We start from the raw sequence: 17,942 nt of genomic DNA on the forward strand, positions 1-17,942 counted from the left end.
CTTCACCCTTAATATGTCAAAGACCCATAGTTTGAGGATGGGTCTACAGGATAGGTACATTTCTACACGATTTTTTTTTTTTTTTTTTTTTTGCTTATTATCACGATAAGGGTTCTCATTAATATCAATGATTGTTAGGTGCCCCACTCCAATACTTTAATAACGTTGAAAAACGCGTTACGCATAAACATGTGTGTATTGGTAATTTCATTTCATCTCTAGTCTTGGATATACAGAAAACAAACTCTCGAACTCCCATTTGAGAACGGTCCATTTACTTAGTCTTGTTCACATTAGCGGTTCCAACCGCCGCGGTTTAATTAATTACAATGTAAGTCAATGGAGGCGTTCACACACCACCGCGCAGTTTTTCTTTGACTATTCGATACCCCCGCGGTTCAATTAATATATAAGTCAACGAAAGCATGTACACACAACCGCGGAGTTTTTCTTTAACGATGCAGTACCGCCGCGGTTTTCGCGATGTCCAAACCGCTCGTGTGAACAGGTCCTTATTTTCTGCGAACCTTTTTACCTTTTTTTTCCAGAGCGTGAGTCGTTCGGTGAAGAGCCAGCTGGAATCGTACCGCGGACAGCCTGACAACGCTATCCTGTTGTACCACATCGTGCCAACCAAGCTGCCCTCTGACACTTTCATGGGCAACATGGTGGTCGAATCCAAATATCCGGGACATAATATCCGCATCAACAAATACTCCAATGGGGTAAGCTGGGTTGTTTTCTTGTTATCCTTTCTTTGTTTTATCTTATTCTATTTTAATCTGTTCTGTTTAATTTTGTTTCATTTTACCTTATCTTACTTTATTTTATTTTATCTTATTTTATTTTATTTTATTTTATTTTATTTTATTTTATTTTATTTTATTTTATTTTATTTTATTTTATTTTATTTTATTTCATATTTGATCTTATTTTATTTCTTGGGGTAAGCTGTATTATTTTCTTCTTAACCTTTCTTTGTTTAATCTTATTCTATTTCAGTCTATTCTATTTGTTTATCTTACTTTATTCTATTTTGCTCTAATTTATTTTATTTTATCTTATTCTATTTCTTATTTGATATTATTTTATTTTATTCTATTTTATTTATTTGCCACCAATAAGAACAAACTTAAACCAGTTATACTGTGAGATCAGCATAAATCAAATGACAGATTCCACACAAATCCACATCAGTATTAACGTCAACATTCTTACGTCACTCTTTCGTCACATTTCAACAAAAGTGTCATTAAGTTCAAACAACGACGATATATATCTATCATGTCTACTATAACAACCTAAGCTTAATATATCGATACAGAATTAATGAGTGGTAGGGTGGTGAGTTTAAACGCCAAGAATCCGTTGAAGTTTTATTTCTGACGTTTCGTCCAACTGGGACTTCTTGTGACAAATAAGACAACGACAAATTATATAATCGCACAGCTCATAGAATTAATGCCTACCACTTCGACTTCAAGTTTTCAAGACCATGTAAAGATAATATTTCGAAATTTATACTTTAGTGACAGTCTAACACATAATATCTAGTGGCTTGAAGCTCGTGTATTCCGTGTGGATTTCGTGTGGATTTCATTACATTTCATGTGAATTTTATGTGTATTTCAATATAGTTCATGTGAGTTTCATGTGGATTTCATATTCATTTCACGTGCATTTCATGTGGATTTCATTATAATCCATGTGTATTTCATTACATCCCATGTGTATTTCATTATATTACATGTGCATTTCATTATACTCAACGTGGATTCCATTATGTGTCATTATATTCCATGTGGATTTCACGTGGACTTCATGTGTATTTCATTACATGTGTATTTCATCTGCATTTAATTATATTCCACGTGTATTTCATCTGCATTTAACTATATTCCACGTGTATTTCATTACATTCTACGTGTATTTCATTGCATGCCACGTGTATTTCACTATATTTCATGTGTATTTCATGCGAAATTAAAACGAATCCTACGCATTTTCTTCTCCCTATAGATGACGACCATCAACTGTGCCCTTCTGATCCGCAAGGACCAACAGGCGACCAACGGAATCGTCCATCTCATCGACGGCGTCCTCAACCCGTCGACGGGCGTCTCCCAGAACGTGGCCGACATGCTCATCAACGTGAGTAGCGATAAGAACAAAAGAACATAACGTAAGAATATAAGAACACAAGAACATGAGAGCATGAGAGCATGAGAATATAAGAACATAAGAACATGAGAGTATAAGACCATAAGAACATGAAGCCATAAGAACAGAAGAACATGAGAACATAAGAACATGAGAGTATAAGAGCATAAGAACATGAAGACATAAGAACAAAAGAACAGAAGAACAGAACATAAGAACATATGAACATACGAACATAATAACATAAGAACAGAAGAACATACGAACACAAGAACATACGAACATAAAAAATAAGAATATACGAATATGCGAACAGGTAATCATAAGATCATAAGAATATAAGAACATTAGAACATAAGAACGTGTGTGTGTGTGTGTGTGTGTGTGTGTGTGTGTGTGTGTGTGTGTGTGTGTGTGTGTGTGTGTGTGTGTGCGCGCGTGTACTTGCGTGTTCTTCAGTGCACGTAGTTATTGTGTGTACAGTGTATGAAAACACCGCAAACAAGTATGCAGATATGGATATATGACTCCATGTAGTAATATTTGTGTGCAACTGTCTACACATTCCAGGTACTTAGAATAAAAGAATGCATTCACGGGGCAAGTTCACATTCTAGACACTTAAGATGAATCTAATTCACATTTCAGTCACTTAAAATGTGTGTGCGTGTCACGGACACATAAGTGTCATATTTGACAGATTGTGTCATCTTTCAAACCTGCACCGATCTGGGCAAGACACGCCTTGTCTGTTCTACTGTTTGACGTACTCCATTTGTGCTACACTACATCCCATCTTCTTCACACTTAGATAACTTTCATACACCTCATCTAATGTTCTTGTAACATAACCTTCATGTGCCCACAACACATGTACGTAGTAATTAAGACCTATCATTCTATTTGATAATGGAAACCCGAGGCCAGAGGAAACGTTAGCTTGAGGGCCAAACCACGCCAGGGTAACCATAATGAATTCAACTCACATCGCGTCACTTTAAAATACACATATGTGTACGTCACGTACCTTGGGTTTTACAAGCGAGTGTTGCATCCTCGTGCCTGTCACAGGGGATTCCCTGTGTGGTGCGTGCTGATTCGGTCGTGCTGGAATTTATGTTTGAGCATATATATATATATATATATATATATATATATATATATATATATATATATATATATATATATATATATATATATATATATATATATATATATATATATATATATATATTCCTTGGCTACACCACGTTCCAATTTCTGCATGTATGCCTCCTCGAGTTTCTCGATGTTAATGGCTTAGAATAAAGGTGAATTGTGGTTGATCAATGTAGGTATATATATATATATATATATATATATATAGATATATATATATATATATATATATATATATATATACATGCAAGAGTGACCACTAGGAAAGGAAACTAAACGAAGCAAAACTTTTTCGTATATTACATCTTCAATGCAAATTACGAAGGCGTTTTGATTCGTTTAATTTTCTTTCTCAGTGGTCACTTTTGCATAACTGAACACAAATTACCAGTGTTTCTTATTAGCATATACATATGCGTGTGTGTGTGTGTGTGAATATATACATGCATACATACATATACATATGTGAGTAATTGTGAAGCTGCTTTTTTGGAGGCATATTCTATTGAGTAGACAAAAAAGTTCATCATCATTAAATAAACCCTTCTGGTTTTCATTTCTGATGACCTTAGTTTTTCTTTAAGATGCTGTAGAAGGGAATAGAAGAGACATCCATAATAATAGACATTTCGCGCATCCATTTGCGCATTATCAAGACAAGAATGCAGACTAGAGTTCGCCCGTGGTGGAATCTGAGAACTGAAAGGATCGTATGATGCTTTTGGTACAGAAGGAGGGCATTCTGTGGCGTGCCTCATTGTACATACAGACATCATACCAAGGGCCTCCCCTCCCCCCTATAAGGAAGGTAGCCAAAATCAAAAAGCATAACTCCATTCCTACCCACTTCATCCCCACAAACTCCACTCCCATTCACCACCCCTCCCTCTCTCTTATCTTGCCCCTCCCCCTCCTGGACGACGGGTCATCCCTGCATTTCGCCCATTGCACTGAGTCAGAGGCACCGCTGCAAGACACAGCATATCCACAGCAAGGCTGATTCATTGCAACTCAGTGTGCTTTGGCAAAATTATTTGTATATTTTCTCCTGGCTGTTGTTGGTTGTTAAAAGGTTGTTCTTCTTTTATTACGAGTGCTTCTCTTATGAACAGGTCTATCCTGTCATGGAGTTGGTGTCGGATTTTAGTGTTGTTTTCTCTTTGGGTTGTTTTCATGTGTTGTTTTACGGTGGCTTTTCTTAAGCCACAGCACAAACCCTTTCCAGAAGATCGACAATGCACCTGCAAAACGGTTCCATCAAAGAACTCATAGAAACAACCCACAAAATAAAAACATCACGCAGCAACCAATCGTACCATCCACACAACAGGATCATGTCGCCTTCAAGCAGTGGCGTGTAAAAGGAGGGTGAAGGGACGCTTTGGGCATCCAAATAGCGAAGGTGGGGGGGGGGGTATTCAATCAGAAAAAGAAATAAGATAGTGATTTTCAAATTTGGTTGATTCATATCTAACAAAGAGTTTATTTTATGTTTCATTTGTGTTTACGTATTCAAAACATCTTCCTTTCTCACAATATTCCTGAGTACTATGTACTGTACTTGAGGTCTTATACTTGAATCTTTAAGGGAGACAATCAGTTAGCCCTGGGGAACATCACCAGACCTTTTGCACGCCACTGCCTTCAAGTACCAAAGTCAGCGAAGAAAGTAACTTGAGCTTCGAATGACGAGTACATACCAAGATCTCCGATAAACTTATTTGAGCGATTGTGCTTATATACTACGCCAGCATTCTCAACGGGGGACCGCGAAAACCTACCAAGAAGTCTGTCTGCATGACGGGGAATTCAACATGTTACAGCTACTCCTGTCATAACTTTTTTTTCATACATCATGATTACACAATGTGTCTTAATCGAGATGTCAATTTTTCTAGTTTTCCCCGTGGGTAATTGTGTCTCTAAGATTGTGGCGATGATTCATATAATATATTATGATGTGCCTATCATTAAATGCTTAGAAAAAGTGATTATATTCTCTTTGATCCCATATCAAAGAGTCCCCTGAAAAGATAACTCGTTGTAAGGGTCTACAAAGATTGAGAAGTTGAGAAACACTGATACGACGGGAACGCTACACTATCATTTCTGTTAAACGGCACATTGTTTACATAATGAGCCAGTGTTTGGGTCTTGTTTACTCGAGTAGTGGAGTGTTTGTTTATATGTGGCATGTTTGGGTGTTTGGATTGTGATGTGTGCATATGTAGGTGGATGAGAAGTTATTGCTTCGGGGATGACTTGTTATTCTAGCAAATGTTTGTTTAACCGTTCTTTTGATGATGTTTTGATACAGTGAACGTTTTTCATCAGTGTGAATTGTGTTTGTTTTGGCGGAGTGCTGGGACGTTTATGATTGCAAAGAACAGAACTTTTGGTTCACACTGTTCTTGCCTATTTGGGTGGAAGAATATTATTTGAGCAATATGAATTTATTGAGTAGGGATGTGGCTTCTTATCCCACAATATTTATTTTTCTTGTGTTTGTATGACCGCTTATGTGTGTGGGGGGTGCATTTTCGTGTGGAAGCACAGTGTGTTTATTTTCTTTTCCCTCTGTATCTGTATTTGCTAACTGGCATCTATTTTAATTTGACTGTTCCTTTATTTGTTTACCTGCTAACTGGTGTTCGCGTGTTTGCTAACAGGACGGTCGGTTCACTGTCCTTGCCGATATGCTAGAGAAGAGCGGCTATGTGACGGTACTGAGGACGATGCCCGAGTCGCTCACCATTCTGGCGCCTTCGGACGAAGCTTTCCAGAAGATTCCAGAGTCCAGGAGGGACAAGATTATCAACGACCGCGAGGCGAGATTAGGTGAGGAGACAGATTTAGATGATCAAACAAAATAGATAAATAAACAGATAAATAAACGATAAATTGATAAAAAATGTAAATGAATAAATAAATGCATAAGTAAATAATAAATTATACTAAAAAAAATAATTAATAGACAAAGAAATACATAAGAAGTACATAAATAAACACATATAAATAGATCAATAAATAGACAAATAAATGAATGGATAAATAAATAAATAAACAAACAAATAAAAATTAGTCATTAGTAGATAAATAGAAATGATTAGACAAATACTAAATGGGTAGATAAATAAATAAATTAATTAATTGACTAATTGATAAACATTAATAAATAAGTGAATAGTTAAATACATACATAAATCAAATAAACAAATAAACGAATAAATAAATAAAGAAAACAAATACACGGCCTGATTAATTAATTATCTCCGCGTGACCTTTTCATGAGTTGGTTATGATTAAATCCAGAAACTTTTATTCAGGTGAGGTTAAACTCCACGGATGGAGTGGTTAGGACTGCCATTCCTTAAATTTCAGGACTCGAGCCAGTGCTCACGCGACCTTCATGTATTAAGAGGTTATCACACTGGGCTGTTTTTCCTCCGACATCCTACCTCCAACCTCCATTTGAGTAACTAGAATAGGACTTCGCTTACAGAAGTCTAGACGTCTCTGAGACCATTTCAGCAGTATGCCTAACATTCGTATAGGTTTATAATATCTTAGGTCATCATTCAGCTTTGTTAAATATGACGGAAAGAGTTTGATATTTGGAGATTTGAAAATTCAAATATTGTAACCGAAGTCGTTTCCACTCAAACGAACTCCCAACGGTCGGCGCTGGTGAAACCCTTGGAAGAAGCCCAGTGTGATAACATCTTTATATGACGACTCCTTTTCTCTTCTAGCAGGACTGCATTCCCCCCCACCCCATTTTATTTCATTTATATTAAATTATGTATCATATATGATCATATATTGAATATATTATATATAATCGTATACTGTGTATGTCATATATAAATAAGTATTGTACATGCATATACCAAAGGCTTTTTCCTCCTTACAAGGGAGGTAGCCAAAGTCAAAGGCATAAATCCACTTCCACCCATTTCATCCCCCACTTACTCCACTCCCATTCACTACCCCTCCCTCCCTCCCTCCCTCTTGGCTCCTCCTGGATGACGGGTCATCCCTGCATCTCGTGTCCTTGCTGTGGATTCAATATAATAAAGAATTACAAAGGAGGAGCATGCCGACATGAGACCTTGTGGTCCATAACTAGGTCGGATGCAAAAAAAATCATAATGATAAATAAATATATAGAATTTATGATAACATAAATAATGATAATAAACAAAATGAATAAATAAATGCATAGGTAAAGTTAGATAATAAACAAACAGGTAAATAGTAAATAATAATAAATTGACAGATAAAAAATAATGAATGAAAATCAAGCAAATAATAAACAAACAGACAAATGATAACAAACAAATAAACAAATAACATAAAATGAATGGCAGGCATCACAGTATCTTGATTAGATGTTCATCACCTCACGTCCTTTCCATTTGCAGCGTTGATCCAGAACCACGTGATTCCTCACGTTATCTGCGAGTCGGCCATCACGGGAGAACACAAGGTCCGCACCGTCTCCCACAACAAACTCAAGTTCAACTGCGATCTCTTCGGTGCCTACGTCGAAAGCACGAAGCTCCGGGGGAACTACAACATGGGCAAGAACGGCATCATTCACATGATCGACGACGTCCTCCTACCCGACCGAGGTGAGATCGCGCATGCGCGTTCACAAAGTTACTCAGCCACCCAAGAGGTTCCATTAAACAGATAATATCTGTCGCTGAGGTTTACGTGTATTTCGATACGAAAATATCTTACACTGGAAAGGCAACACATAAAATTAATAGAAAATATTGATTAGTTAAAGTTCTACTTGCTTTCTGAAAATTATGAAGTAATATGATTTTTTCGATGTTGTTTATCACGAATTTCAATTTCTTCACAGGACTAGCGACATCCCGTTTTTTTTTTCATTGTTATTTCAATATGGTGCGGCTGCAACTGAATGGAATATACATCTCCGTCTCGGTCCTACACTAGCCTCGGTCCTACACCATCTCCGGTCCTACACCAGCCTCGGTTTTACACCAGCACCTTACTACAACATCCTCGGTCTTACAACAGTCCCAGTCCCACACTAGCCTCGGTCTTACACCAGTTCCAGTCCTACACTAGTCTCGGTCCTACACTAGCCTGGGTCCTACACCAGTATCAGTCCTACACCAGCCTCGGTCTTACACCAGCCCTGGTCCTACACCAGCCTCGGTCTTACACCAGTCCCAGTACTACACTAGTTTCGGTCTTACACAAATCCCGGTCCTACACTAGTCTCTGACTTACACCAGTCCTAGTCCTACACTAGCCTCGGTCCTACACCAGTCCCGGTACTACACTAGTTTCGGTCTTACACCAGTCCTAGTCCTACACTAGTCTCGGAATTACACCAGCCCCAGTGCTACACTAGTATCGGTCCTACACTAGCCTCGGTCCTACACCGGCCTCGGTCCTAAACCAGCCTCGGCCCTACACCAGTTTCGGTCCTACACCAGCCTCGGTCTTACACTAGTTTCGGTCTTACACAAGTCTCAGTCCTACACTGGTCTCGGTCTTACACCAGTCCTAGTCCTACACTGGTCTCGGTCTTACACCAGTCCTAGTCCTACACTGGTCTCGGACACACCAGTCCTAGTCCTACACTAGTCTCGGTCCTACACCGGCCTCTGTCGTAAACCAGTCTCGGTCATACACCAGTTTCGGTCCTAGACTAGCCACGGTCCATCACCAGCCCCGGTCCTACACCAGCCTTGGTCCTTCACCTCCACTTTCTCTTACAGCCAAGAACCTCCTCGAGCTTGCTGAGAGCCACCACCTGTATACCTTCGTCGAGCTGGTGAAGAAGGCGGGCCTGGAGGAGACATTGAGCCACACTGGGGACTATACCTTCTTCGTGCCTGACGAACTAGCATGGCAATGTGAGTAGTATACTTCAACTTGTTGTTGAAGGGAGAGGCGTATTTTCACGATTTTTTTTTTTTTTTTTTACATACTGTTGTAGGAAGGGGGTAATTTGATATCATGATGTGATGTTTCCTTTTTCTTTTCTTTCTTTGTGATGTTAAAGATAAAGAAGTTTTAATTTTTCGTTTCTTTTCGAGTTAATGATGGAGATAAACAGGTACAAATCTCTTATCTATCTTTTCTAGATGATGAAGGTAGTTATGTCTTGATCTTTTTCTTTTCTTTTTCGAGGCAATTTTAAAGGAGGCGAGTTTTTATTTATTCTTTTTATAATGTAATATCGCGTGATCAATAAATGTGGAGAAGGTTTCGAGTATCTTTGGAAATGTAAGTTGATGCCGGAGTGGAGTTATGAAAATGGTGAGAGATTACCACTGAAAGACGGTCCACAAGTGAGAGCGTTTTAGGCTCCAGTCGTGATACGAGAAAGCAAAAGACACAAGCGACTCGTGAGAAAGGTGAGACAGAAGTCCCTCACGTGTGACGAAGAGAGACGTGAGAGATTGTCTCCATACACCAGACAAGACACTGTGGCCCTGTTCATACTAGCAGTTCCAACCGTGTGGTTTGAACCGCGGCGGTTCAATTACAATGTAAGCCAATGGAGGCGTTCACACACACAACCGCGCAGTTTTTCCTTGACCATGCGGTACCACCGCAGTTTCCGCGCGGTTCAAGCCGCTAGTGTGAACAGGGCATAAAAGAATAAATTCTCACGCGAAACGGAGTTATGGGAGAGAGAGAGCGTGAGGCAGCCTGCATTGTGAGACGAGGTCACTGTGAGAATCAGACGTGACAGACTCCAAACAACACATGGTACATCAGATAGTGCTCCCGTCCCGTTGTTATCAGGAGCCAGCTGCCACGGCTGCAACTCATAAGCTTAGCAATGCAAGAAGAGAAAAGTCTCTTCTTGCAAATGCCATGGGCGTTGACCTTAGTTCTGTGTGTGTGTGTGTGTGTGTGTGTGTGTGTGTGTGTGTGTGTGTGTGTGTGTGTGTGTGTGTGTGTGTGTGTGTGTGTGTGTGTGTGTGTGTGTGTGTGTGTGTGTGTGTGTGTGTGTGTGTGTGTGTGTTTGGGGGTGTGGGGATGGGGGTTGGGAGAGCGTCACTGTATTGATAGGAATAATAATGATCTCAATGGACACCTTCGATACAGTGTATATGTATGTGTATATATATATATATATATATATATATATATATATATATATATATATATATATATATATATATATATATATGCGTATACTTAGGCAGGAGGTTCTCCCTCTGGCAAGAAATGTTGTACATAATAGCATGATGACAACTCACAATTTTCTTGTTAACTTGTTCAATACTGCGAACAAGGCGACGTATTTCAAGAGGCAATCTATGTAGAAGGTCAGCAAAGGACATTTCAACACTGAGGCAGGATAGTCAAACTAGTAGATATTTCGGTACCAACGTTTCGAAGTTGCACAACTTCATTTTCAAGGCAGAATAATACATACAAAAGTCAAATCGTAAATATACAGAAATAGTGTTACATAAATGAGCTAAGGAGAGGTTACAAACAAACAAATAATATGAAATGAGTACGAACTTAGGAGAGGTGGAAAAAAGGGGGGACAAAAACCCCAGCAATGACAATTGATCACCCACGCCGTGGGGTGGTCAATTGTTCACCGTGCTGTGAGGTGGAAGAATGGACATCATCAACATGGAAATGTGCGATCATGGCTTTAGAAGAAGGGAGAATTTGGAGATCTTGTATTGAACAAGTATTGAACAAGTTAACAAGAAAATTGTGAGTTGTCATCATGCTATTATATACAACATATATATATATATATATATATGTATATATACATATACATATATACCTACATATATATATACATATATATATATATGTATATATATATACATATATATATATATTTACATATATATGTATACAAATATATATATATATATGAGTGCGAACGACTGATAAGCGATGGAGCAAGTGTGTTACTGAGTGGACGCCACGAGATGGAAAGCGTGGAAGAGAGAGACCAGACACAGGATGGAGAGACGAGATAGAGGTTTGCATATATATATATATATATATATATATATATATATATATATATATATATATATATATATATATACATTATGCGAACGACTGATGAGCGATGGAGCAAGTGTGTTACTGAGTGGACACCGCGAGATGGGAAGTGTGGAAGAGGGAGACCAGACAGAAGGTGGAGAGACGAGATAGAGAAGTTTGCAAGAGTGACGTGGCAGAGGTTGGCGCGGTCGTGTGAATCATGGAATGCTATGAAAGAGGCCTTTGCTCGGCAGTGGACTCAGGATGGCGGATTTGGTTGACATATATACATACATACGTTTCAAACATAAAGGTAGAGAGCCTCTCAGGATTTTATTATACTTACCAAACACTTTCCAACCAATTGTAATTCGTCTTTTTATTTCATTATCATGATCTTTCGTCACTTTTACCATTTGCCCCCCTAAATAATTATACTCCTCAACTTCTTCAAGGCTCTCACCATCAATTACAATCTCTTTACTTTGAACTTTCGTGTTGAACATTACTTTGGTTTTACTCTTATTCATTTTTAAACCTACTTTGAGACTTTCCTTGTTTAGATCACTCAGCATACACACACACACACACACACACACACACACACACACACACATATATATATATATATATATATATATATATATATACTCCTCCCTCGTTTTAACGGACTTCCATTTAATGGATATTGGAAGCATCGGACAAAATCTGTTGCAGCCGACTCAGTCTGTAAAAGTGGCGGCGGCACACTAGACATTTCTTGCTAGCATGCTACTTGCTTTTGCTACTTCGTTCGAGTAGAAACGACTTCGATTACGATCTTTTGCTTTTCAAAATTCTATATTTCAAATTATTCTTGCGTCATATAGTGAGAAGTTGAATGACGAACTAAGAAAAGTTAGTTATACGAATGTTAGACACATTATTGAGATGTTTTTCCGGAAGTCTAGAATACTGTTACCGAAGTCGTTTCTACTCAAACGAAGTACCAAAAGCAAGTAGCATGCTAGCCTAGTGTGCCGTCACCTTAATTCTTTGTTCTACTGTTTTAGAAGTAAGGATAATAAATTGGTACGGGATTTAGAGGTTCATTATTTTTATGTGTAAGGCTTTTAAGAAAAAAAAACATTTGTAATGAGAAACTGACTACAAACGCCTTCTCATCCTAGAAGCCGTGGGCTCAATTCACACGTACCGACTTTTTGCCGTGCGCCGTCCACAGCACGACGTTGTGCTCTCAAATAACCATGGGTGTCTATGGACGCTTTCATACGTAGTCTTGGTCGTGATATGTAAGAACGTCTATAGACAGCCATGGTTATTTGAGAGCACGGCGTCGTGTCGTGGACGGCGCACGGCGAAAAGTCGTTATGTATAAAACGAGCCTTACACATAAAGGAAAAGTGATGTGATCGAGATATGTACCTATATTTCAATAGTTTTCGCCGTTCCTCCAAAATGCTCAAGACCTAACGTCTTAAGACCTGATACTAATCCAGCCTCTGCTCCTCTTCCTCCCACAGCGCTGGACTCGGAGGTGAAGGAAGCCGCTCGGCGAGACCTTGAGTACGCCGGACAACTGATCCGCTACCACGGAGCCTACGGGAGACACTTAACCAACGGCATCACAGACAATGAGGTCAGGAACTATGTTGGGAGCTGAGGCGGGGATGCGTGATGCTACCGTGGTTGTTTAGTATGTGTATGGCTGGTTATCATGGGACACACACACACACACACATTTGAGGCTAGGTATAATAAATTGGAGAGTAAGAGACGGGAACCAACGCGCGTAGCTCCTTTCCTACACACACACACACACACACACACACACACACACACACACACACACACACACACACACACACACCTAACAGTATTCAACCTAACTATGATATACAGGACATGAGCTACTCCTATGGTGGTCCCTTCTCTTTCTCTCCCTCTATCATACCTAGTTTTAAATTCGTTTACGGTTTTATACTGTGTTATATCATTGTATAGGGTATTGCAGGATGATAATATAGCCCAAGCTAAATCTTGAACGAATTTAATGCCAAGTGTGACAGCTGGAGAAAAGGTGGGGCACCACAAGTGTTGCTTCCTTCCTCTATACGACAATTAAGTAAATACACACACTTCTCAGATTTCTAAGGATTATTTCGAAATTTCTAAACTAAATTACATCAATAATAATGAGAACAGCTTGATAAGCTTAAGTAACTATCATATTCATGACAGAAATAAATTCTATAAATTTCCTTTGGAACTCTCCAACTGGGAGATTTTTTTTCTTTAGTATGATGATGCGTTTTGAGTTCTAAACGGGGCGAGATGAGGGACCGATTTTGGTTTCTCTGAGTTGTACGTTCACCTGCGCGCTTCCTGAGACGCGTCGATTGTTAATAACTGCATTAATTGGGCAAATGTAGGTTTGAGAAAGAAGTAGGCAAGAACTGGTTTATCAACAGACTGGTTAACGATTGGAATAGACTTAGTAACCATATAGTGGGCGCTGAAACAACTGGATGTTTTAAGAAAAGATAGTATGTTTTGATAGGAGGTAAGGGTCATGGAACTGTGGAGTGTAGGCCTTATGGTCTCGTATAGTCTCTTCCATTTTAATATTTCTATCCTTCTTCTCACAGGCTATCATTTCTCTGGACGAAGAGCACCCGGTGCGACTGCAAGTGTGGCGTCGCGCTGTGGGAGTCGAGGACGCGAAGATCACACAGGCGGATCTCGAGGCCCAGAACGGAGTCATCCATATCATCAACAAGGTCATCGTGCCCTCCAACCGAACAGCCGAGGATATTCTCAAATCCATTCGGGGCCAAAGCTTTAGGTAAGAGCAGAATGACATAACGCCAGTGGTTATGGAATTCTGTCACCGCTTAGACTCTAAGCGGTGACAGAGTTCCATAAACAGGACACCATCAACATTGAGGTGTTTGGTGTGTCCAGCAGTTTGAATATACAGCGGCGTAGGAACCAGGGGAGGGTGGGGGGGGATCCAGGGGGTTCCTGGTCCAGCTAATAATATTGTTCAGGGGACCGGAGCAACATAATATCTTTATACAAAAAATACTAATACCACAGTGCCTAAAATGCAGTAGACGACTGCGACCTAGATAACAGCAAATTGTTCAGTCAATCCGTTGCCCCAGGTCACTCTTGTAGAAGACCCACGGCTCCCAGGGAAAGACGTTATCATACTAGGCTATTTTTCCTTCAACTTCCAATTCATCGTAGGTACCGCCCACCTCCAGCATTTTTTCCACCGTCAAATAACTAAGACAAACTATTTTGTCTTCTTAACAATTTAGATAGAATGTCCTTGATATGCAAGAGGAAAATTATATCCTTCCAGCATATCAGATTCCTTCCCAAAATCTGTGGGCTGCAAATCTGGTTCAACAGTCGGAGGAAAAATAGTCCATTGTTATAACGGCTTACCGGCAACAGTCATCGAACTCGTTCCCATGTCAATGGAGGAGATGTTGTATTGTTGTCTGAGTAATGCTAGAATAAGGCAGTTTAAGATGATGTCTTCGGTGGTGTCCACGGCAGTGGGATGGTGTCCACGGCAGTGGGATGGTGTCCACAGTGGTGAGATGGTGTCCACGGTGGTAAGATGGTGTCCACGATGGTAAGATGGTGTCCACGGTGGTGAGACGGTGTCCACGGTAGTGATATGGTGTCCACGGTGGTGAGATGGTGTCCACGGTGGTAAGATGGTGTCCACGATGGTAAGATGGTGTCCACGGTGGTGAGATGGTGTCCACGGTGGTGAGATGGTGTCCACGGTGGTGAGATGGTGTCCACGGTGGTGAGATGGTGTCCACGGTGGTGAGATGGTGTCCACGGTGGTGAGACGGTGTCCACGGTGGTGAGATGGTGTCCACGGTGGTGAGATGGTGTCCACGGTGGTGAGATGGTGTCCACGGTGGGGAGATGGTGTCCACGGTGGGGAGATGGTGTCCACGGTGGTGAGATGGTGTCCACGGTGGTGAGATGGTGTCCACGGCGCACATTCTTCGTAGGGTGTTGATCTCCCGAGGTACGCATCGCCATGACGGGTGCTCACTCTTTGCGGCCAGTTTTGGAACCCAGTGCGCAAACCGCCGACAACATCGCTACAGTAGCAATGTCTAAATTAGACTGACACCTAGTGAGTTCTTTTAAAATGGTAAATACCCAAGTTCGGGAAAATGCCCAGTGAATAAGTTGAGTCAATCCACCCTGTAACAGAACCCTACCAACACTGGACATCAAAGACACATGTGGGAGTAAATGTTAATTATTATGTAAACAGTAAATACTATATATAACGGAGCCAGGGACAAAATATAGCAAAATAAGAAAATACAAACTTTAAGTTAAAAAATACAGCTTGAAGCGACTAAAACCTGACGGTTCTTCATTTCCAGAATGTTCCTGGAAGCCATGGAAAAGGTGACCCAGCAGACACCACCAGTGCTCAACCTCGGCCCTGGCGACGAAACCTTCTACACCTTCTTCGTGCCTACGGACGAAGCCTTCAAGGCGCTGGATCAGGTGGGCAGAGTTGTGTTGCTAAAAAAAAATATGATTTTTTTTTTTTTTTTTTTTTTTTTCATTAAGAGAGTCTATCAAACAGGGAAGAGTGCAAAATATGGAAAGAGATTGCGAGTGGACAACGGGATGACCCAGCCTGGAGGGGTGATCTCATTAGCTTCTACAAGTTGAGTAGTTAAAGAATGGGGTGATGAAGCGGTGGGGGTAAACCAGTCTTGGCTGTCGGACCCTACCGGTAAAGAGCTGTACCTCGCTGCACTGTTTTTGACCAAACCAGTGTCGCGGGAGTAAGGATGACCCTTTATCTGGAGGTGCTGAGACAGGAGGGGTGGTTGAATTTCACCATCTCACTCCCACAAAGTGAGAAGTGAGAAACCCATGGTAAGGCAATCCCTATCAATTGCGGCATACCACTGCGTTTTTTAGGCCTATGTTGGCTCGCCTTCCCGCCTGACCTGGGCTGTCGGAAACCAACGCGACAAAGCCCGCAGTGGGCCCCGGGAATCGAACTCACGACAACTTGCTCATGAGTTCGGCACGGTGTCCACTGAGCTACCGCGCGGCCCATAAGGGTAATTGAATTAATCTTATTTGTTTATGATATGGGCGCGTGCTTTGACTTCCTTATAAGGAAGAAAGTGTCTTCAGTGTATCCTGTGCGGGAGGAAGAAAGATAAAGAGGCTGATAGATAGACAGAAAGAATACACATATACAGATGTGTGGAAGGGTGGTGAGATAAACACAGGGAACTGTTAGGGACTTATTCTGACGTTTCGTTCTCACCAGGACTTCTTAAGAAGTCCTGGTGAGGACGAAACGTCAGAATAAATCCCAAACAGTTCCCTGTGTTTATCTCACCACCCTTGCACTCACCTGTCTTACATGCAACATATAAATATGTGAACGAACGAATACTCATACAAATGAACAAAGCATATCTTCCTGGTTACCTTTTCTGCACTCTTCCTCAGATCAGCTCACGCCAGGCTGTTTGTGAGAAGTCAATAGAAAAGGGTTGGTCGGGACGACCAAGTGGTAGCTGCCGAGCACTGTAAGAGGCTGGTAGAAAAGAAGGTAAAAAGTGGGGTAGAAGACGGGTGTTACATCTTATGGGCTAGGTGTTTATGAAACGTGTATAAAAAACACGACGCCTACAAGGAAACGAGAGTGGTGATCTGTCTCTATTAAGCCCTCCCGTACCTAGTGTCACTTCTCCTTTAATTCTAGATGTCGCCAGGTGATTTTATGCATTCAGTAGCATCTCCCCGATAGCGAAGGTCTTAAAACGGAAGCCCGGTGTCACACTGTCCGGCGCCGACGTTGCGGTTTGTTGTTGGTTATATCCCTTAGGAGTCATTAGACTCGAAGGGTTATGGTGGTATTTTAACCAGGGTGGGAGATGGTGGTTGTTATACAAAGGTCTGGCTGTCGCCAGGTGACTTTATTATGCTAACTGAACTTGCCCATCATCTGGCCGCATCCGGTGCCGCCGTATAGTGTGACACCAGCATAGGATGTGCATATCTGAAACCCGCAAAATTATCAGTACACAAAAACTAGCTGGGCAAAATTGAGCAAGAACAAGGCTGTTCCGTTTCTCCGTATCTTCCTCTTCATCACTAATATTTGTGTATATGACGCGGTCTCTACTCATTGACAGCAACATATGCAGCGCATGATGAGCGACACCGAGTACCTGACACAAGTAGTGAAGAACCACATCGCAGTCAACATGTTCCCCGCCACATCTTTCGAAGACAACCTCATCTACTCGATCGAAGGCATGGAGTCCACATTCGACATCAGGAAAACCAGAGAAGGCATGACGGTAAGGGATGAATATTTCATTCTGTTTTCCCTCTTTGAAAGGTACTCCATATATGAAAAAAGAATGCTTGAAAATGCAAAGATCCTGAATTTGCCTAATAATACACACAAAAGGACTCAGACAGACACACACACACACATACACACAAAGCTCATGTTCACACAAAAGGACTCAAACAGACAGACACACACACAACTCATGTATACATACATATGT

At 40.8% G+C, this 17,942-nt stretch overlaps 1 protein-coding gene across 1 annotated transcript in view; it reads left to right on the forward strand.

Annotated features, from left to right (window-relative positions):
- Positions 1-17,942, forward strand: part of LOC143041558 (uncharacterized) — a 45,657-nt gene that overhangs the window by 19,577 nt on the left and 8,138 nt on the right. Inside the window, exons 8-16 of the mRNA XM_076213570.1 lie at positions 549-725; positions 2,020-2,151; positions 5,988-6,156; positions 7,743-7,952; positions 9,081-9,218; positions 12,864-12,979; positions 13,989-14,185; positions 15,771-15,897; positions 17,559-17,726. Coding sequence (XP_076069685.1) covers positions 549-725; positions 2,020-2,151; positions 5,988-6,156; positions 7,743-7,952; positions 9,081-9,218; positions 12,864-12,979; positions 13,989-14,185; positions 15,771-15,897; positions 17,559-17,726 — 1,434 coding nt within the window. The remainder of the gene's footprint in view (positions 1-548; positions 726-2,019; positions 2,152-5,987; positions 6,157-7,742; positions 7,953-9,080; positions 9,219-12,863; positions 12,980-13,988; positions 14,186-15,770; positions 15,898-17,558; positions 17,727-17,942) is intronic.

The sequence above is a fragment of the Oratosquilla oratoria genome, chromosome 31, assembly GCF_046742065.1.
Source record: "Oratosquilla oratoria isolate Oo_2021 chromosome 31, ASM4674206v1, whole genome shotgun sequence".
Taxonomy (NCBI): Eukaryota; Metazoa; Arthropoda; class Malacostraca; order Stomatopoda; family Squillidae; genus Oratosquilla; species Oratosquilla oratoria.